The 22847-nt window shown below is 45.4% G+C and overlaps 2 protein-coding genes across 9 annotated transcripts in view; both read left to right on the forward strand.

Moving 5' to 3' along the window:
* LOC127476121 (histone RNA hairpin-binding protein-like) overlaps positions 1 to 12692 on the forward strand; it is a 31571-nt gene extending 18879 nt beyond the window's left edge. Inside the window, exon 9 of the mRNA XM_051798641.1 lies at positions 12201 to 12692. Coding sequence (XP_051654601.1) covers positions 12201 to 12344 — 144 coding nt within the window. The 3' untranslated portion in view covers positions 12345 to 12692. The remainder of the gene's footprint in view (positions 1 to 12200) is intronic.
* Positions 12693 to 22178: 9486 nt separating this feature from the next.
* FAM53A (family with sequence similarity 53 member A) overlaps positions 22179 to 22847 on the forward strand; it is a 70786-nt gene continuing 70117 nt past the window's right edge. For 2 of the 8 annotated variants that reach the window (XM_051798613.1, XM_051798616.1), the window contains exon 1: positions 22179 to 22292. The gene's annotated coding sequence lies outside the window, so the exon portion shown is untranslated. Of the gene's footprint in view, positions 22293 to 22345; positions 22461 to 22559; positions 22659 to 22847 lie in introns of those variants that run through there. The other 6 variants (XM_051798607.1, XM_051798614.1, XM_051798610.1 and 3 more) reach the window with 5 other exon arrangements.

Here is a 22847-nt window from a genome sequence, read left to right on the forward strand (position 1 = left end):
GCTGGGCTGCTTTTCTGCTGGCCTTGCTGAATATTGTTTCTGAACACAGGGCTTCACCAGCACCCACCTGGGTGGAGGGATTTGAATTCTTGCATCTACAGTCGTGATTTGATTGACTTTAGCATCTCCCGTGAACATCTAGGGGCAAGGTGAGGATGCCTGTAGGGCACCTCACAGCAATTATCAGTGGACTTTTGGGGAGCTCTGTGAGATCTCTGGACACTTGCTCCTCATCCTTCACAGTCATCTTGTATTGTCAAAGAAGTGCAGCAGAGCAAACTCCTGTCCACGTTGCACAGCCAGTGAGGACTCTGTTGTGCTGAAGGTCAGAGCCACTTGAAAACTGTTTACATAAGTCAAAACCCAAAAGAGTTCCAAATCTGTTAGTTGCTCTTGGATTCTTATGACCTCCACTGATCCTTCTAATCTGGCGATAATTTATAGCCACATCTGTTTTGTGGAAGAGGTGAGTCAAATTCAACAGCTGAAACAAGGTCTAGGTAATGCCCAACATCATTTACAGCTGGAAGAGACTCAAGACAACCACATAGTCCTGCTACTTATTTTGTACCATCTCTTGTAGTTGTCAGACCCCTTTGTAAGCCAAATAACTGGTGCATCAGCCAGTTGATTTAGCTCAGTGAAGGTCACAAAAAGAGCCACAGCCTGTGCAAAAAAGGAGGAGCAGGAGGCTGAGGGAAGGCACTGGAGATGCACCAAAGATCTTCGGGTCAGGTGGAGCTGTGCCCGAGGGCAGAAGTTCTGTTATGGCAAAAGCAAACTGAACAGCAGGTCATGGTAAGGGAAGACATTGCTCTTCTTCCTTCTGCTTCCAGCTGTGCTTTCCCTTGGGCCAGCTCTGGTACACGTGGAATCACCTGGCTAAACAGGCAGAAAAGCACACTGGGAATAGGAGTGTTTGCATCTTGAAGGGATCTGAATGAACACAGGGAAGGGTCCGTGTGAGGGAGGGGTGGGGAGAAAGGAAAGGCTGTACCCTCAGTCTGCGTGAGGGGAAAGTGCTGCAGTGTGGACAAAGCCCAGGAATCTATCCCCAAGGAGAGCAGATCAGTGAAAACGAGGGAACACCACCATCACTTGGACAAGAGGTGCAAGGAGCTGGTTAAGAATATGAAGATATTATGTAGCCAGTGTCCCGTCTGCTAGGTGCTAGAACAGAAGACAAGGACAGCAGTACATGCTGAGATTTCTCTGGTACACTATCCCAGCTCCCAGCTATCCCTGGCTTAAAGGCTTCCTGAGTTAGACATCATGCTTTTGTGTTTTGTGGCCCTTGGCATGCCCTCCCTCTGGAAATTCATTTTTCATGTCTTTGAATTCATGAAAGCTTCAGTATGATAATTGATAAAAGATCCTTGGATGAAAGGAACCATAGTGAGATAGAAACAGATCTTGCAGGAAAACACTAGGATTCCTCCAATATGATGAAAAATTCATGTAAACAAAACAATGTTTTTCCTACTTTTATATATACATATATATATAAATGAAAACAAATCAAAAAATATTCAACTATTGGTAAAATCCATATATCTTTTGCAAAACCATTCCTCTGTTTTATTCTTCTTCCTCTTAAATAATGGGAATCTTGTTATATTTATGCTGCCCCCACACAGCCTAAGGGGTTTTGCCCGTATTAGCAGTGACTCCATTTCTCTTCCTGCCTTGGGCTCTCGCAATGATGGAAATTTAGGAGCTGTGGCTACTGCTAGAAGTGTAGGTACCATGGTGTAGGGCTACTGGTGTGGCTTTGGAGTGCCAGAACCATCCAGCAGCCACCTACATCCCAGCTCCCAGTGTTTACCAACACAGGGGAAAGCCAACTGATATTATCACCACCAACAAATATCTTAGTAACTTCCCCAGCCTAAATGGGAAGCTGGCTTCGGAGAAGAAATTCCTGCCTTATTTTACTTGAATAAAACTGAATGATTTAGGTTAACAGGGACTTAAAACCATCAGATCAAACCTCCACCTCACTCAGAAGACAGCTAGCTTTAACATTAGATCAGTTGCTCAGGGATTTGTCTGGTTTAGTTTTGATTCTCTCTGTGGATGGAGATGCCACCATCTCTCTGGCCCCCTGTTTAAGCATTCTCATGATGAAGTAATTTTGCTTAATATCCATTGGAATTTCATTGATGCAGCTTGGATCTATCACCTCTCATCCTTCCATTAGGCACATGGGAGAGGAGTCTGGCTTCATGCTCTCCATAATCCTCATTCAATATTGACAACAGGTGATGTAGTCCTTTCTATTCCCTGAAAAGAGGGCAGAGCTGTGAAGCAAAAGTGCTTTGGTCCCATCCCTCCCCTCTCTCCTTTTTGGTTTGTTTTCATTGAATAGCGACTTTCTGTGCCACTTCAGGGTGGTGTTCCTTGCACTTCTTTCCTTTTTTTTTGGCTCCCACTGACGTGGCAGTTTTTTCAGGTGACCTTCACTGTGCCTGGCTTCTTATATAGCCCCTGTTACTGTGGTATGAAAACACCATTATGGCTTTATTACCACCTGCAGGGACACAAAATAAAAGACACATTAAATAAAGACTTGCAGCAGAGCCCCTGGGTTGGTAGGAGGGGTGAGACCACTGGAACACAGCCCAGGGCAAGAGAGAGATTTACAGCCCTGCTTGAGTGTTGAAGGCTCATGGCCATGTTTTTTCGTGGTTCCAGATCTCTCCTCAAAGTCTGAGCTCGGGGCCAGGATCGAGGGCACAGACCAATCCACTCTGGTGAATTTTGCTGGAGGAGGGACAAGGAGCTTCTACTCCTTTTCCCTTCCTGTGGTGTGGAAGGTCACGACACATCCAGCAAGGGCCGTGCGCTGGCTTTCCAGCCAACCTGCAAAACCTGCTGCCTCTGTCCCCTCCCCGTCCTTGGCAGTGCCCTGAGCAGCCCGGGATCTGTGTCCCCCCCACCCCGCCTGCTCCCTGGCAGCTGCGGAGCAGCGGCACTTCCAGCTGTGCCTCTGGATCTGCTGGAGCGTGCCTGCTGAGGGGGTTTATCCGAAGAATCCCCTCTAAAGCGTTAGGGTGGAGACAGATTGCTTCTCTTCCGCAGGAGAGGGAGGTCTTGCACCAGAGACACCGGGGCGGAGTGGAAGGTGTTGGTTTCAGGTGGTGACTCGGTCTCCGCAGGGAGGGAGCAGCAGAGCTCTGCCGAGGGAGAGCTCCCCGCCGTGATTTGCATGACTCTGTTCCATGAGTTCAGTAAAACCAGAGCAAACCTGTCCACAGGCACTCCTTACTTTGTTTTAGTTTCTCACCAGATTAAAGCAAACCGGTAGAAGCCTGGTTTTAATATGGTGCAGGAGTATCCATCCCTCTGCTGGCTCCGGGGTTTGTATTAGTTTAATGAATTGGTTTAAATTAACATCCAGTTGAATGGGTGCAACTCTTTCATGTAGATGAGGCCTGAGGCTACGAGATAAACAAGAGGTGAGGTGAGAGGACCTCTAAATTATTCACAGCCCAACAGAAACCCATATGAATGGATTGAGATCTATTTTTGTCTTTATTCTCCTGGCTTTTAAAAGAAATCATAAAATGGCTGGAATAACTCTCAGCAGAAAGCCAGGGCCAGGGAGTGGGTGGAGAAGAACGCCAGAAGGTTATGGGTGCAACTTTTGGAGCTTGTACCTGTGAGTGCCTCATCCCAAAAGCCGGGGGAGCTGCCAGAGAGCTACACATGTGCAGCACATGAATGGGTGTAAAGAGGAAACACAGGGAAAGGCTGCAGGGCTAAATCCCAATCCCATGTAAAGGCAGTGGCACAGCTCCACTGACTAAGGCTGGCCCTCAGCCTTGAATTCATTTGTTCCATGGGTTTGCTTGTGCAACTGTTAATCTGTGCTGATGAGCAATAATTGCTACAGGAAGGGAAAAGTGAAGAGGAGGCAGCACAGGAGCCGTGGAATCCATCCTGACCCTGCCTGGACTCAGCATTTCACTGCATGGTTTCACTGTGCATTGCTGGAGGGGAGCATCCTCCTTGTGCCAATGCCACATCAAAGGGCAGTGTGTTGTGCAAGATTTCAGCATCCCAGGGTAGCAGACAGTAGCAGCTGGAGCTGCCTGTGAAATGAGCTGGGATATGGGACTGCAGCTGGACAAAGGCTCACGTTCACTATGGAGATATTTGGGAAAACCTAAAATCTAATCAGTCATATGGAGGGATTCAGGGAACTCTTTGTTGTACAGAGAAAGTGCATGTGACAGTCACACACGGGTTTTACATATCTGTGGTGGTTAACGTCAGCCCCAGGTGAAGGATGTTGGTGTAACATTATCACAGGTCAGCTGTAGTCTTGTGGTCAGGAATGATAGTCATGGATGAGATGATGACATTGTCCTCTATCACCTCTAACTCCATCATCTGGGGTTCTCTGTTGAGGGTCTTTCACCATCTCTAGCTCTGGTGGGCCAGTGGCATGACTTCCATGGCCTGGAAGGCAGCACAGGACAACAGCAGCTGTTTTCCACTTCGAAATCTCCATCCCATATGTGGAAGAGCTGGCAAGCTCCCATCTTTTATGAATGCCTGAGACTTCATAACTTCTAATCTTGGATATCTGGTGCATTTTATTCTCCATGTCTTCCTTTCCTCCCTCCAGCCCGCCAGCCTTAACATCTGGAGTTGGGTTGGGAAGATTACAAGATACAAAGGCTTGAGATTGCTCTGAACTAGACAAGCCAGCAGGCTGTCCTGTGCTGGTGCTTTCCCTTTTCTCTGAAAACTATCCCATCTAGTGTTCCCTGCAAATAGTAGGTGGCTAATTTTGGTCTCTGATAGGACTTGTTGTCCACCCTTTACTTCCAAACTGGAATGAAAATGTCAGTATTGCTTCAATTTGCATCAATAATCTTAGCAGGAAAAAGACTGGGCTGAATTTCTGCATCTGTAATTTCAAAGTGTGTTTTCAGATTTGGTTCTTCAGAGTGAATACCCAGAACAAGTTTTTCTCACGTTCTCTTTCACTCTCATTTCAAGCACTGAAAACATAATTAATATATAACAAATAAAATAGAAAATATAATTAAAAACTGACTCTTCATTAAACCTACAACCTCCTGCTTCGCTCAGATCTGCCCGCTAAAGATTTACCTTTGTATTATGTATCACTCAGATTAACCATTAATACTAAATAGCTGTACAAAAGTGTTTGAAAGAGTTTAAAAATTCAAGGTTTTACTTAGGAATTACTTAAAATCTTCACAGTCTGTTAATTATTTTTTTGTTTCTGTGATGTGATTGCCCTGTAACACTTCAGACTCCCAAGCCTGGTGTTTCATATCTTCCGACAGTGAGGATGCTGCAGTTGGTTTATTTGGTTTATTTGACAGCATTAATGATGTAGAGGAGTGAAGAAAAGACCTGTTGATGATATTTCTGGGAAAAATGAAAGGGCAGGGCAGCAGGAATATTTAAGAGAGTAGAAAAATGAGACAGAATGGGCTTCCAACAGCCATGGACAGCGGAGCAAGGAGGAAAGTGACAGTCATTTGGAAAAGTGCAAGCTGGAGAAGTGTGGTGCTGGGTGCAACTCCTGGGCATCCTTGCAGAGGCTCCTAGCTTTTTAAAAAATGGGAAACATGCTTTCCTCATTGTCTGACTGCCTCTCACTCCCACCTCCTCGTGCTTTTGTGCAACAGCAACTGTTCTTCACTGAATGCACTGACCAAAAATAAACACATTTCTTAGATACCCTGGTTTAAATCTTGTTATCCCAACATGACTTGGGTTCTTGCTCTTAAAGTGTGTAACATAGTAAGGCTGACCCACTCAATTACTGAGGTAGTCCTTTTATTATATACAACAGAACATTTCCAGAGCAATTTTAACAATTCTGCAGCAATTTCAACAATTCCTAGTTTAAGCAAAAAAAAAAAACAACCCAGTCCTGGAGCTCAGAATTCCAAGGTGTGCATAGCTTACACTTGTTCTCCAATGTGTTGTTTCCTTCTTTGTGCACCTCTTTCAAACCTGAGCTGATCCATGAAAGGCTCATCCACCTCTCTCTGCAGTCAAATATTCCAGTGGATAGCATTTCCATCAGTCAGATGATATCTCATTTTCCTCTGGAAGAGCTGGAAAATGCAAATCAAAATGGGAGGACCTAAAGCTCCCGTGGTCTCTGGGTTTGATTGAAGTCTGAGTGGTTTTGCAGCTTTTACTCCTTTGCACACTTTACCTGTCCTTACCTAGTTACACTTGAGGGATAAAATCAACACAATGCCCAACTAAGTGCAAAGTAAGCTGCTGTGAGAGAGATAAATGTTACATTCCATCTCTAGATGGATCCATCTCTAGATGGATGAAGAACCTCCTTCACAGAGTAATTACACAACACATTAGTATGCTAATGGCTCTCTGTCATTTAGTACCACCGTTATAAAATAATTTTTCTTTACTTTTCCATTCATCCTGGACTGTTTTTCTGGTATCAGTCATTTCTTGTTGCCTTCTAACCCCCATGTTCTCACTGCCTTAAGAAACAGAAGAGATCAAATCTTCCACTATGTTTTTCAGTGTTTCAGAGCCAGGGTTGAACTTGTAATAGAATTTACAGGATAAGACCTTATTTAAGGGGCAATTATGCCTCCTGGTAAGTCCTGGGACGTGAAAATATTCCTTTCCTTGGTGACATCTATGTTGCTAAATAGAATGGAGCAGATGTTGATTTCTGGCACAGTCTGGCTACAAAAGTATGTCTATGGTGCTGTGGTTTCCTCTGGGCCCTAAGACATCATAGTTGAGGTTCAAAGTGCCCAAATAAATGCCAGGGCTGTGCTGTATCCCATCAAGATGGTTTTTTATAGAATGAAACTGCAGGTGTATATTTTTGGTGAGCCCTAGTGTGCAGCATGAGGAGGAGCCAGACATCCCTGAGGATGCAAAGTTTGCTGAGATGGTGCTGAAGGACCATGGGTGGAGCCAGAGCTGGCTCTGAACTGTCCACACTGCCATGCCAGGCATTTCCTGGGAAGGTGCTGACGGGCAGAGGCCACAGCTCTATGATGAAAGGCACTTCCAGTTTGGCAGAGTGCACAGTTAATAGTCCAGAGCTTGAGTTTGATTCAGTTCTGGAATTAAACACACCTGATCTATCTCCAGGATATATAGATAGATAGATAGATGATAGATAGATAGATAGATAGATAGATAGATAGATAGATAGATAGATAGATAGATAGATCTCTTTGTATCAGTCAGGCAGACTGTGTCACTCCACATATTCATGTGGGCTGATGCACAAGTTATTTTCTGTGCTGTGGCTTTGACTTGTTTTTATCACACATAATATTTTTGTTAGTGGCACAGACTGACCCAGAGCACATAGTGAAACCGCTCATCACAGGTACTGTGACATTTCTGGTGTCAGCTTGTGATGAAAGAGAGGTTCGATGGGGAGATTTCTTCAGGGTTGCTAAATATCTCCGGCTGCTCAAAAAAACTGCTGGAGTTGTAGGGAATGGCAGTTCTGAGGACTGGGCCTGAAGAAATTATTGCTGAGCATTTTGCTGTGCAAGGGAAGAAAAAGGGAGGGGATGGGAAAAGCGAGATAAGGTTTGTCATTCAAACTGCAACACGGAATAGCCTCACCTCATATCTTTAAATCTGCATCAATTATAATGCCTTGTTCACTTGCAAATTTCACTTTTAAGATAAAGAATCATGCCTGGTTTGTTTGCCATTCCTATAGCCAAAGACAAGCTTCACTTACTCCCCTTTTATTTTCAATGACTAAGACTGAAAGAGCTAAATTACATTTCCTCCCCCCTATGGAAACCTGATGAACCAGTGTGAACCTGCACCTGAGAACCCCCGGGAACACCGAGGATTTGGCCACACAGATCGGACAGTTGGATGCTTAATTGCGTTCTGGGCACAAAGCCTGCTTGAATGTGCGTCTTTTATTAAGTGTGTGGGAGGCCAGCACAAAAAATTAGACCTCATTAAGGTGCCAGAAGGAGCAGAGTGGTGCAAAGGCGTTGCAGTGCCTGACTCTGCTGCGCTGGAGAGCGTCAAGCTGCCCATGTCAGGAGCCCTCTGAAAAATGTACCCTGAACATCAACCTGGAGCTCGTAAGTGAGACACAAAGATTTGCTGCAGGTGCTGGTAGAGAGAGGCCTGGATGAACAGTTGTTTATGGAGCTGGTAAGTAAGATCGGTGCCAGGAGCAAAAGCTACGGGAAAGAGAAGCTGAAAGGATGTGAGTGGACCAGCAGAGCACAGGCAGAGCAGCAGGAGTAGCTGAGGTGTGCTGGGAGCATGTACGCCCTGCAAGGGAGGTGATACCTCAACAAAAGGGTTCAGCCAGAGATGGAGGTGAAAATAGGATTTTGGTCAAGACAGGGAAGTGATGAAGAACAAGGACCAACTAGCATAATGGGATGAGTTCAGGAAGTGCAGATTTTGTTAGATAAAAGGGCCATGATTTTTCAATTTGTAAAAAGATTAAATTAGCGGTGTGGCATTCACTCCAGATCGGTGTTTGCACTTTCCCAGGCTTTGCAAAGTAGGTGATAGGGAGCCTCTTCTGGATGGGAGCCTCTTTATTACTCTATGTATCTTTGCATGAATTGCTATGGATGCTTGTAGCAGGAGTAAGATCCCGGCCTCCCTTGGAAGTAAAGTAGCCACTTATAGCCCCTTTTATCATCTTGGTCACTCGGTGAAGATGCATTGTAGTGCTGGCACACAGATGTTTGCTGCTTGCATCAGTCATGAACAAGCATAGTGTGTTATAAACAGACATGTTAATATTTTGAGTTTCAAGACCTTTTCAATCACCTCCTCATTATATTTCGTAGTCACAACCCAACAGAAGCACAATAAGCCAGTATAGTTAGCGTCCAATATATCTTGCGGTGCTCACTCAGGATTTGTAACTCGGGGCTGTCCTCGGACTCTAAATCAGGACATGAGTGAAGTGCATTGAATGATCCCATTAATATAAATAGCACTGAAGTTAAAAGCAGGGCTCCGTGAAAGGACTTTTGATACACTGGCTACCGTCGCCCTCGAGTCAGCAGGTGGCATTATAGAACAATCAGGAATCACCAAACCTTCGCCGCTTCCCGCCCGCAGCCCCAGACCTGAGCCCACGGGGGAACGAGCATGAAACCCGCCTGTTCAGCACAGCTGAAACCGCACAATGAGCAGTTGCCAATTAGGGCCGGGGCTATTGTCTGAGAAAGGTCAAGTGTTGGCCTTGCTGAAATCTTTCAACACCGGCTCCAGCGAGATTGGGACTTAATATATTTTATACAGCCAGAAAACTTGCTTGGCCCTACTAAGGGCAGAGCCAGCCTTTCCTCTGCCCTTCCCCCGTATTCCCCGGGCCGGCAATACGTGCTGGGAAACCTCGGCGAGGGAGGAACCTGGCTTTTTAATCTGCTGCCACCTCCCTCCCTGTAGGTATTGTGGAAGAATTGAGTTGTTGGCAGGGTGGTAGAAAAGGAGGTGGTTTGGCAATGTGGGCAAGGGGAGGGTGTTTGGGACTGGGTTTGTTTTACCATCTCCCAAGAGATTTTCTTTGTAACTCCAGTGGTACATGTTTTTACAGCTTACTACTTTTAGTATCTGTCACTTGAAAAGAATAGATGGTCTAGATACAGGGGGAAAAAAACATGTGCAAGCAGCAACACGTAACCAACAAAAAGAAAATTTTCCCATGAAATACCCAAGTCACACAGATGTTGCAGGGTGCTTAAGGAACCGCAGGTTAGGGAAAAACTCAGAGCTTCTGGCTACCTTCTGGATCCAGAGGCTGCAGATGAGAGCCTCCAAGCTCCCTGGGATCTCATGCCAGGTGATCTATCAGCCTAATGAGCTAAAGACACAGTACCTTGCAGCAGCTGCCGCTGGCAAGGACCCTTTCCCAGACTCCAAACCAGAAATCGGAAGTCCACATTTGCCTATAGCCCCAATCCTGTAATTAACTGCTGCATGGAAGGGCATTGCCTGGTGGGGTTCTTGGTGAAACAAGGGTTTCAACGTGCACAAAGGCAGAGGTGAATCCTCTCCCTTAATTCCCAGTGTATGATGAGCTACTGGTGTTAGTCCTTTTGCCCTTCCATTTGGGGCCAGCACTTATTGAGGCAGATGGTGACTTTCATTCCCAGCCCACAATGATTAGTGAGTGCGGTGTCCCTGCGGGCCCTGGGCTACAGGGAGAGCAAGTTCAGTTTTTAAACCCCTGCACAAGAGCTGACCTTTGTTTCCACCAGTGACACACTTACGATGGGCTCAGGGTGGTCCTGGGGAGGACCTCAACCTCCCTGTAATTGCTGGTGACAACAACCACAGGCTGGCCTTGAACGTGGCCCACACACTTGTGTTGTCACCACTGCGCTGTGTGACTTGGTGAGGATGTTTTCCAGTGGGCACTGGCTTGGAGCCAGGCCACAGCCCGAGTTACTGCTTAAACCCACTGGTTTTAACGTGCTAATCCCCGAGTTTGAACTACTTCTACTCTGCGTGTGTGTGTGGTCTTGAAAACTCACCAGTCTACTTGCAAATTAAAAAAAGAAAAAAAAATCCCTATGATATTTGCCCATTTGTTGCCATGGTGATGAAGGAGTGTGGGACAAAAGAAAGATATTCCGGTTGCCCCGGGCCTGTGAACAAGCAGAATCGGGGAGAGTTGGTGAGAATGTGCTGTTAATTGTAACCAGAAATGCAGCATTCAGCCACCAGCACTGCAAAGTGTTCTTCAAACCCCCTTTCATGTCCTGCCGTAGCAAAATGACATCCTCTAAAAGCTGAGTGACATGAACGCTGACAGCTGGACTTCAATCGCACCAGGCTAGACTTGGCCCATAAATTAAGCGAGCTGAAAACCAAGCCTTGCTCCCTCCAGGTATTCGTTTTCCTCACTTTATCGATAACCTGGCACGAGCAGATCTTGAACCAAATGTTATCTCGGCACTGCCAGGACTTGCCGGCAGCTGGAGGGGGAAGGCAGCGCTGCTGACTCCCAGAGATAACAGGTGGAATGCAACAGGCGCTGCTTTTGTCTGCCATGACTTGCAGTTAAAGCTCTCAGATGCTGCCAGGCCCTTTGCTGTAGCAGCCTGCAGACCTTGCTAGACAGAGCACCTTCCTGCCAGCCTGGACACACGCAGGCAAAAAGAAATCCGAGGCATTTCACAACTTCCAGCATTGGGGGAAAAAAAAAAAAGCATAACCCCCTCTATAGAATCCCTTCCCCCATGCTTTTGTGGTGATAAGGAGGCACGTTGCTGCTTCCTGGGTACAGAGTACAGGCTCAGAAATTAACTGTGATTGTTGGTTCTCTGTACATGCACAACATTTGGCATGAAAAGTGTCTGCATCTTCTGTAAATACCTCTTCAATTGTGTGGAAGTGATGGGTTTAATTTAAAGCATGGCTACTCCTACCTAGCTTAAAAATAAAATAACATAAAAATAGAGCCACCTGAATCAGTGATGGTATCCTGGTCATGTTTATGCTACATACATACTGTTAAATTTGCTGCTATACAGATGGAAACCTGAAGCCCACTCTCAGAGCTACCTAGTTTGTAAAATTTCAAGAGGCTGTTGGATCCATGTATACTTGGCTCTTCTGAAAAATTATTTTCCCTGTCTCGACCTACATTCTTCTATTTGCAAGAACCCAGAGCTTCAGACCAATTCCACAACCATGGAAAAGCTAGTACTCTCAGTTCATGGGTGTGAGGATGCCCAGGCACAGTATTTTTAGAGGCAGTATTATATAGCTCTTGGTAGGTAAAATGGATTTTTCAAGAAGTTAAAAGATGGTGGGTTAAAAATGTGCCCAGATCAAATGCAGTCTAATTGATGTAGTTTTAAGTACAACGCTGGTCAATATAAAGATCACAGGATCTGGCTTATAGTCATCATGGAGATGGAAGTCAAGATGGAAAAATACTTACCAGATAAAGTTCTGCAAGGATAGAATCTAGACCCTCCTAACAGAGGACTGGCTCTCATCTTTTGTTGTTTTTTCTTCCATTAGCTTGATCTTTGATCTCAGTTCCTGTTAGGAATATCTTTTAACAGTGATGAAGTTCTAGGCCATTAACCAGATGTACAACCTAGTGAGAAGATCCCTGCCACTAAAAGACCATCTGATAAAAAAAGACACAAGAGTATGTGCTTAATAATAATAACAATAATAATATTTTTCAGAAAAGAAGACACAGCACTTTCATTTCCTGCAGGATCCGTCTGTCACATTTGAAGCAAATCAAGCTGCTGGAAATGTGGTTCACAACAGCCCTTTCAGAATCATCAGGCCAGAGCATCCAAAGCCAAGCTAACATTTTAGTTTAACAAATACAGAGGTTCAGTTCACCTATATTCATTATTCGGTACTCATTCCACCACCAAGTTTTTGACAGAAAAGATCCTTGAACAACAGATATTGCAGAAACTGACCTTGTAACAGGATGTTGTATTGGTTTTATTTTAGCCTTGGTCTGTACAGAGTTCAAATCCCTAAAGCTTCCAGCCCCATACAGGTGACATTCTGGGAGCTCCTGGACATTAGCTCCCATGGCTAATGCTGTGGAAGGACTGTATTCTCAGACAGAGCTGCCTGGAAATCCTTCCCAGAAAAGATCCAGCTGAGCCCAGGATGATGATGTTCAGATAAAGCTGCAAAGTGCATCTTTTAATTCACAAAGTCTCCCCCTGATCTAACTGATAAGTAAACCCGCACAGGCAGTGTCCACTGAGGAAGGGACATTGGAAAAACCCAGCAGTTTTACTCTAAGCTTTTATAGCCCAGTAATTTTGCACAGTGTGATTGACAACACTTAAAGGAAAGATGTGTGGAACAATCAGGTTAGAGACTGCAATTCTATATATTATATATCCATTATTTATAGGCTCTGACTAAAGCATTATTTAGTCCCATTCGCAATCCTGAGTATTTAAAAGTTGAATGTTAAGCCTATCCCTGCAAAAATGAGGCAGAGAAGGAGATCTGCTTTAAATGTAGTCCTAATTACTGGTAGAGAGCTTTTATGAATAACAGACCATAGCACTTCCTATTGTTTTACATTTTGTGCTGTTTTAGAGACTCGGGAGTGATGTCATAACAGGGGGAAACTTGTCATGGACACACATTAAACCCTGAACACAAGGAGAAGACCTTTGATAACAGATATTTGGATACATAGATGGGTAATTCAATAAGGGGAGAAAATACTTTAAAGCAATGAATTAAAAATGAATTGAAGACATTTTTAGAGTTACTTACATGCCTGTCTCGGAAATTCTACCTCTGTTCAGAGAGGCATATGCTGAACTGCAATCAAATTACTATGTCCAGCTCTGCAATTTCAATCATTCATCCCATTTATAGGGGTCTTTTTGTCTTGAATTAGGCAAAATGTGAGCCCAACAGGAAATTAAGCAACCAAGCAAAATCAGGAAATTCACTCAAGTGGCTTAGCCAGTGGAATGCCACCGCTATCTTCAAACTAAAACTCCAAAGAGGTTGAACTGCAGTCGGATTTATTTTCAAAGTGGTTAATGTGCTTTTAATTTGTACAAGGTTGGTAACCAGGAAAAAAATACATTGCTCTCACGAAGCTTGCCTTTAATTTTATTCACAGAAGGCCTCAGCATACAGGCATAATGAGTTTAAAAATGCACCACTTGTAAAAAAATTAGAACAGCTATCTTAACGACAAAGTTTGAGGTGCTTGTTTTAAATAAGTACTGTCTTTGGAACATTAAAAAAGAACTGAAACAGAAAAAATACACTTGAAGATTGCATTTCTTCCTCTAAAAAACATATTTGATGATAGCTCTCGGGGAGGGGAGAGAGAAATTCTTTTAGCTGTTTACAGTGGCCTCCCTGCATTTGGGACCTGCAGATCTGTATGCAGAGTATTTTAACTGATTTGTTTGGGAGGACGAGCTACATTTTTTGGTTCACAGAAAACACTCCACTGCCCTGAACCCTCAAAGCAATTTCTTGCTTGCAGATTACCGTTATTATTTATCTACCCAAAGTATCCAGGAACTCTTGTGGTGGTCCAGGTCCCTGTTATGCTGGGCAGTGCACCAGCACAGAATAAGTATATAATCCTTGCCAAGAGACAAGAAAAGCCAAGAAGTGTCCTTTGGTAGCTTCTTAAGAAGACAGAGGTTCCATGGCTGATCTTTGTTATGATTCTGGTGGTCCTCATTGTGTTGATATATTGCAGTTTGAAATCACAGGCATTTTTTTGTGATTGTAAATGTGTGTTGCTGCTTACATGGCAATGCACTGTGCTTTTCTTTGACTTAAACTAAGCCATGAGGTGCTTCATTAGCTTCCAGAAGAAGCCAGGGAGTCTCACCCTATGGGTGCCAGGTTTGGAGCACTGGACCACCAATGCTGCTTTCTGAGCCCAGTACCTGTATCATAACTCTTCCTGCTCAGCTCTTTTCTGGGAGTAAGGCTTTGTGCACAGCCTTCAACTGACTTGTAACAACTCCAGTTCAGTATTCAAATAATGGCTATTATCAAATCTCCTGTCTTTAACCAATAGTGTTGGAGATGAGGGAGAAAAAAAAGATTTAGAAGAGACATAAGGAAGAAATTTTTTATGATGACCGTGGTGAAGCACTGGCGCAGGCGGCCCAGAAAGGTGGTAGGTGTCCCATTCCTGGAAACATCCAAGGTCGGGTTGGACAGGGCTCTGAGCAACTTGATTTAGTTGAAGACATCCCTGTTCATTGCAGGGGGGTTGGACTAGATGACTTTTAGAGGTCCCTTCCAGCCCAAACCACTCTGTGCTTCCATGATAACACGTAGCCACTGTTGCGTGTCATCTCTGCCTGTCTGTGCATACCTGTACACAGTGTAACAGATTTAAAACCAGTTGGGCAACTTCAGCTGAATTTGGTAAAGGTTTAGAGACCTTTTGGAGGTTGCACACAATTCATGGAAGTAGCCAAATGCACAGAAGACACCCTTCAAATGCTCCCACTGAAGACAAAGCCGCTTAATCAGCTCCTGCACTCTCAGACTGCAGAAAACACAGAAAAGAAACCCTAAATGTGTGAAGTTTTCTCCTACCCCCCTACAAGTGCAAAAAAAGATTCAGTCAGGACTTGCATCTTAGTCAGTCAGCCTCGAAACACATCCAAAAGACACCAAGTTTCATTAAAACAGATTTTAAAATTTATTAGTTCCAATATTATCTCCTCCCTTCTTCAGAAACATCCAAGATGTCTCATAGCTCAAAACACAGAACAGTTTAAATGGATGCTTTGAAGTGATGAGGAAACCCCTCTTTCTACAGGACTGATGGATGTCTCTTGCTCTCTTGCACAGGGTTGATTGGGGGTCAGGAATACATTTCCCTCCCAGTCAGGGAAGCAAGGACATGAAGATTCATTAGTCTTTTTTTATCCCCTTCCTCTGCAGCCAACAGCCTGACTGACCTCCTGAATCATCCAGGCCATCATAAAAGCCTCAGGCCATGGTGATCACTCTTGTTTTCTGCTTGTGAAACACAGGTTACTCTCCTGAGAATAAAAATGCTTTAGTTTAATTGAAAACTTTGGGCTTAATATATGAGTATCTCTGTGAAATGTAAGGGCCTGAGGTAAGTCAAGGCCACAGTGGGTGATCTTACAGTGCAGTTTGTAGTGTCTGGGAGGCTCAAGAGGCAGAACATCCTTTGCTTGAGTGAAAGGTAGGCAGTGGCAGAACAGGCTGCAAAGGGCTTTGAATGGAAAGATGAGGAGTGTGTGTTGATACAACAAAAATAGAGCCACTGGAGAGTTAGGAGGAGGAGGCTTGTGTGGCTAAAGGACACTGCAGAGCAGAGTGAAGGGGTATGAATGGGATGAGATTGGATTAGTGGGGGAGGAAAGGGAGAGAAAATGAAAAGTTCTGTTTGAGTCACAGTGGGCTCGATCTGCCAGTGACGTGTCTGGGACAGGATTTCTGACAGGATGCAATTTTAGCTGGAGCAGAGGAGGCAGGTCTGGGAGCATGAGGAAAAATGTGGTGTTTGAATTGCCTTCTGCAGGGGAAATTATCCAGAAATATAAGATGTAGAAGACAACCCTTTAATACTTGACTATACCTGATTATTAATATGCACAAATCTTTGTGAAGAATTCATGGTTAAAATCTTGGGTATGTATCACTCCGTTCAGCTGAAACACAATGAAAATGCATCCCTAAATCCCTGATTTGATTTGATGATTAAAATAGTTCCTGCTTTATCCAACCGCAGTCCATTTAGGAATGAGATGGAGTGACACACAGATATTACTGGCTTTGTTTTCCAGTAAAGTTTCGTGTTTGGAAGACCTTTGTTTCCTGGAAAATGGTAAAAGATATTAAGGCCTGACACCATGACACTGCCCACTGCACATCTTCTACCACTTTACAGCAGATTTTGAGGTAGAATAAAAGAAAATAATATCTATGCAGGTATGAACAATTCTTACGCAATGAAAGTATTTATCCAGTGTGTTTAAAAAGGAAAATTAGTTTGCTAATTACTGTCTCAGATTTCTGGGAAAGTAAAAGCAGAAATGAACCAGAACAGTACTAACCAGCATCTCCTTAAAACAAAAAAAAAAAAAAAGCAAACCAAAATGAAACAAAACCAACCAAACCCGAAACAAAACAAAAAACCCCAAACTCAACTCATAAAAAATGAGAAGCAGATGAAATGGCTCATATAGAAATTCTATATTAAGGATGGTGAACCATAAGAAGTGTGATACATTGGGCAGAGTGTGCTTTAAGTAACAGGGCTTATTAATCAAATTCACTTGTTAGTGATCTGTCTTCCCTATGCCTGGTGTTGGAAATCACTAGAGGAGTTTGCAGGAGCTCCATAAGCCTTGTCCTGGCAGAAAAAACTGCAGACTTGAGAACCTGCTGCACCTGTGCTGCCCCTGGCTTTTTCAAGGAGACACGAGCTGGGGAAAAGTTCTGGGCTGAGAAAAGGCTCAGTCAGGAGGTGAACAAGCCATGAAAAGCAGATAAATGTTGGAAAGGTCTAAGAAGGAAGTGCTGCATATTGCAAAAAGAACAAGGCACTTGGAAACGTATGTAGGAAGGACTAGAAACTTGAGTAGGCAGAAGATGCTTTGGCTGAACTCTTAGTGATTTAGAGTTCTCAGGATTGGGGCTGTTCCTCGGGGACTGCAATGGAAAACTGAACAATGCTGTAATGGCTCAGCACTTGGAGCTTGATTTGCCCTTTTTAAAATCCAGTGGCTAATTCATATCCTGAAAAATGAATTCTATCCTGGCCAGATGGCTCAATTTAAGAAGAAACAGGCAACTGTGTAGCTGGAATAGCAGGTAATGGAGGTGAAAGGCTGGGAGTAGGGAAAGTCAGCTGTGTACAGGGGGCACAGGATGGAGTCACTCTTCCATGAAATTCAATAAAACCTGATCTGCTCATGATTAACTCAACATTTTCAAAATCCTTTTAAGAGTTCAGAAAGAACATAATGTCTAGCCAGCTCATAGTGGTATGCGAGACACCCCCGACTCTAATATTCCAGGATGTGAGCCCTCTACTTGTTTCGGATTTTGATGCTGAACATAGCTTTGCTTCTCAATTCTGGCTTATTTATTTATCATTCTTATTGCCTTATCTCATTTATAAGCCCTTGGACGTAAGTGAGGAAAAGTACATTATACAGAAACGTCACCTGTTTGAGCAGTCTGAGCAAGGTTTACATTAAACCCACCAACTGATACATGTAATCAGTGGCAGAACTTCTTCTTGTGCCCAGAACCTGTGAAACTGGTCAACAAAGAGAATGCAGAAGTGTGAAAAGCAGCTTTGATGGGGCTCAGTCATGCTCAAACATCCCCTCAAAACAGGAAGGATATCAGCACCCCTCAATACCCAAGCAGTGTCTCCTGTACCTGCTCTGTGTCAGTCTCCAGAGTCAGTCCAGTTTCTTTCTTCACCCCCTTGCGTGGGGACTCCCTGGGCTGGGAGATGGAATCCACATTGCTCTCTTGCTCCCAAGGGTGAATGCAAAGTGAACCTGAGGGAAACGGGATCAGTGAAGGATTTTATTGGATCTGGACTCCTTCTGACAGGCCTTCATAAATTTGTCTTTTAAAAAAGAGGCCCCTTTGCCATTATATGTATTTTATGGGGAAGTAGAGGAATGGTAACAGTGATTGCTACAAGAAGAGAAATACCATGATTTGGGATAAATTTACCTGAGACTTGCTATCCCAGCTGAGACCTGCTATCTCAACCCACTTGTCTTGCTTCTTTAACTCACTGTAAGAACACTATGTAGTAAATACACTAACTTTTGGCTTTACTGATGTTGAGTTAATCAATGTACACAGCAAAATACTTTCGAAAAATCAGTTTGAAATACTGTTGGAAATGCTTGTATGAACCTTACGAGCCGCTGTGCACGTTACAGAGTGTCTGAACTATTTTTGCACTTCATGTCTGTACATCAAATAGCTGCTGGGCTCCTTATCTACAAACAGTATGAAAATAACAGCAAAAAAAAGAATTGAGTTGCATAGTCTCCTCTGCTTCCCTTCTTTATCTCAGGTGGTAATTTGACTAGAGTGGCAGCAGCTTAGTAGTAACACACACACACACACACACACACACACACGCACGTAGCGTTAAGGTCTCTCTGTTGTTTTTGCCTGAGAGGCAAAGCCAGAGTGTCACTCATGCCTATCTACCATGTTCTGACTAAGGAGGGGAAAACATTCCCTTTCTTGAATAACTGGATGTGTGACCTAGGTGTGGAGACAGGAGGTAAGAGCAACTGCAACTCCTTTATGGAACACGGGGGTCGAGATGGGCCAAACTGAACACGTAGTGAAGGCTTCTGTCATCTTAATGCAGTAGTTTAGGTGCATAAGATAACGCCCAGAAGGACATCTCAGAGCAGCCATGCCATCTCTCAGTTCCACTAATTGAAAACTGTCTCCTGAGTTTCATTCTGATTGAACCTATTTCAGCCTGTTCTTTATTGTAAATACAGCTTTGTGTCTGTACTTCTGGGTTTTTTTTCCTCTCTCTCTCGTCTTCTTCTTCTTTTTTTTTTTTTTTAATTTAGAAACCTGCCTACATTCATGTCTCACTGTTTGTTGGAAACAGATGGCCCTTCCTGAAGACACACAGTTGAGTGAACAGACACCGACCACTTTACCATGTGGTAGCATGTTTGTAATTAGATATTTAAAGTGCTAGACAATTACTATCGAACCTTGTCATGAGGGAAATTTAGGTCTGTGTTTACCAAGATCTGAATTATAAACTGGATCCCCGCCAGGGCTTTTACTCTTGGGTATAAAATGAGAGAAGACTCTGGTTGAATACTGAACGACATTGATTAAAGCTGCCACCTGCCCTGTCTCAGACATGACCACTCACTCCTGTCTCCCACCCTGTCCCTTGGTTTTTGTTGGCCACTCTATATGGTTTGCCCATGTGTTGAGTTTTAGGATGCAACCAGCTGATCATAGGACGTGCCACCTCTGTAACACCAATAGTTTAGGGCTCAGCTTTCCACCTGTTTTTGGACCACAGACTGGTAAAAGCAGCTCCGCCCCAAGAGAAGTATCAGCCATTGTCACAATGGGGAAAAAGAAGCTCATAAAGTTTGAGAAAAGAATGGAAAGTGATAAATCAAGGGAGAAATTACAGGGGAGCATTGCAGAAAAAGAGAAAAAAAGATCTAAGAGTTATCTAATCTGCAAGATAATTTAATTACTGCAAAGTTTTGCCCTAGATGGAAATATCCAGCCTATGGAAGCTGGGAGCAGCAGCACTGGCTGCTGGGGGAGTGTGGCTGTGCCTTTTTCATGTGCCTCCCCCATCACTGCAGCCACGGCTGTAACTAAACTGTTGCAATCAAGAAATATCAGCTCCAGAAACAAAAAGTTCCCTCTGGTTTTACCCTCCTTGAAGCAGAGACAATGCAGGATGCTGGAGGAAAATATTGAGGCTTAACTGTGGGAAATATTATTGTTTCAAAACTCTGGAAATGGTTGAACTCGAAGGTAAAGGAAAACCAGTTTTGCATCAAAATCTCATGCCTGAGCTGCTCTGCTCCAGCAGAATCCTTAGACAGGGTGGTTGTGAAAGGTAAAATTATATCATGACTTCATTTTTCTAAAAAACAAAATTATCAATTCTAAGTTTGGACAAGGATTTAGCAATTAAATGCTTCAGGGATAACTTGTTTTCAGTGGGGAACTCTGCATACAAAACTGATTACAGGATGGAGCCAAATCCCTGCCAAGGATATGGACAGGATCATGGAAGCAGATGAACTACAATTTCCCATGCACTAGAATTCACAATAAGGCCAGGAGCAAAATGAGCACAACCAGAAAGTATTTCAAGAGCCAGGACTGAGTGATGGGAGAAAGCTGTGTACTTTCCTCTGTGTACCTGTAATCGCTTCTGAGATCTTTCTGAAGAGAGGTATGTGTTGATCTTTCTGAGAAATAGAACACTAATTTAAATATTCATTGTATAATCAGGGTAAGGAATCTTGGAATACTATTTGAGAAAAGCACTACAGGGTTGTATAGAGTGCAAAAGCTGAGAGGACAGTGATGAAGACCAGAAGCAAAACCTACTAATGCTGTTTGAAATAAAAGTGGGTTTAATTTTAATGATAAAATTTGACAGCCTAGATAAGTAAGCAAGCCAAAGTAAGCATTTCCCAGGAACACCATTTCAGCTTGGACTCCATGTTGCAATGTTAGCTCGGGTATCTATTGCAGCATACTGTCTTGTAATTCAGCAAAACCTCACAGGGTAAAGAGGTAAATTCACCTGAAACACTTGTGGGTCAAAGGAAAGGTGAGTGAAACACAATTCCCCGTGCAAACACAGAGGAACAGGTTGCAGAAGGCTGGAACAACAGCTGGTTGTCAAAGGGATGAGAAGAGCTTCTCTAACAGTTACCATGAATCAGAAATACCTGTACCCCGGTAATGTTGGGCCTGTGGGCAACAGTAAAACCGGGGTTTGGTTTCTCATGACGTGAAGGATTAGGCACCCACACAAAGCAGCCTCTGCCCTGACAAGTGCACGGTGCAATTGTTGTCCAAACACATCCCACTTCCTCGCCACGGCTGACTCAGAGCTGCTTCTGAGAAACTCCCGGAGGAACATCTTCTTGTGGAGTAAGAAGCAGACGTGGGTGATTTTTTCCTGGCCTCCATTTTGAGGGGCGAGGGAAGGGCAGCAGCATCCCTCTGGGTACCCGCGTAGCGGGGGTGATGGAGGTGAGGTGTTTTTCCAGGGGATCTGCCTGGCAGCGGCCGGCGGAGGGAAGCATGGAGCAGGCAAGCAGAGGGCAGTGTAACCACATGGACGCAGCGCCGGGAATACCCGGGAAAGGAACACGAGCACTGGGAGCTGCACAGGGCGGTGGGGGGGTGTTCCTGGTGGTCATTCCCGGGGGTCATTCCCGGTCCCTCCGCACCGGGCCTGGCTGTGAAAGGTAGATTTACATCACGCCTTCGTTCTAAAAAAACCCCCAAACCAACAGAACTAACTCTAAGTTTGGGTAAGGGTTTAGCAGTGAGATGCTTCAGGGATGATAAGTTGTTTTCTCAATGGGGAATTCTGCGTGCAAAAAAAGTGATTATACAGGATGGAGCCAAACCCCTTGCCAACGGTACTGACAAGGATCATGGAAGCAGATGAACCATAATTTCCCATTACATGCACTAGAATTCGCAGTTCAAGACCAGGAGCAAAGCGAGCAGAAGCAGAGAGTGTTCCACGAGCCAGGAGGAAAAGAAGAAGAATTAGGAGAAGGAGGAGGAAGAAGAGGAGGAAGAGGAATTGGAAGAGCAGGATAAGGAAGGAGGAGGAAGAGGAGGGCTGCGAAGAGCAGGAGGACGGTGCGCGTACCCCCCGCGGCTCTATCCGGGCACGAGATGACGTCATCGCCCCAGCACCCTCTGCCCTTCCGCACGCGCCCGGCCTAGCCAATGAGAGCGGGGCGCGCCGCCGCAAAGCCTCCTGGGGGCTGTAGTCCCGCCCCGCCCCGCCCCGCAGCTGCGCGTCCTCGCCGCGACCTGGGCAGCGCCCCGCCCCCCGCCCCCTTTGTGGGCGGGGCCAGACGGGCCCGCCGGCCAATGGTGGGGCGGGTCAGGGTTCGGCGGGCGGGCGGCGCGGCCAATAGGCGAGGGCGGGCGGTGGAGGGGGCGTGGCCGGCGGTGTTTTGTTCGGTTGCCATTGAGCCGCCCGGGCCATAACGCGCGGGGGAGGCGGCGCGGCCGCGCAGGTACCGCCGGTGCCGCGGGGAGGGCGGGTATGGGGCACGGGGCGGGGGGGGGTCAGTTCAGCGAGCGCGGCCGGTGCGTGCCGACAGCCACCCGAGTGACGGGTAACAGCCGTGTCGGCAACAGCCGGACGGGTAACAGGTAACAATTAACAGGTAACAGCCCCGCAGGTACCAGCCAGCCAGGCGGCAGTACCGGGCGGAGGGGAGGCGGCCCAGCCGGCCCCGGACCCGCTCGCAGAGCCCCCGTGGGCACCGCGCAGCTCCGGGCGGGCAGGGCGGCGAGCGCGGCCCGGGGGGACCCTGCGGGGCGGGAGTGTCACCCCGGGGCTGCGGGGCTGCGGGCCGCCCGTCCCTTCCGCTGCACCGGTAAAGCGGCGTGGATGTTGGATATTCTGTTGTTGTTGTCGGCGCTCGGCGCGGGCCGCGCTCCCCCCGCACGGCCGGGGCTGCTGCCGGCAGCTGGAGGCGGCGGCGGCCCCGCCAGGAGGGAGAAAACCCCAACAACACCCCCCACCCCACCCCCTAAAAAAAATCCAAGAATACCCCCAACTTATC

This window comes from Manacus candei, unplaced genomic scaffold (assembly GCF_025592945.1).
Source record: "Manacus candei isolate 608988 ecotype Guabito, Panama unplaced genomic scaffold, ASM2559294v1 h1tg000048l, whole genome shotgun sequence".
Classification (NCBI taxonomy): Eukaryota; Metazoa; Chordata; class Aves; order Passeriformes; family Pipridae; genus Manacus; species Manacus candei.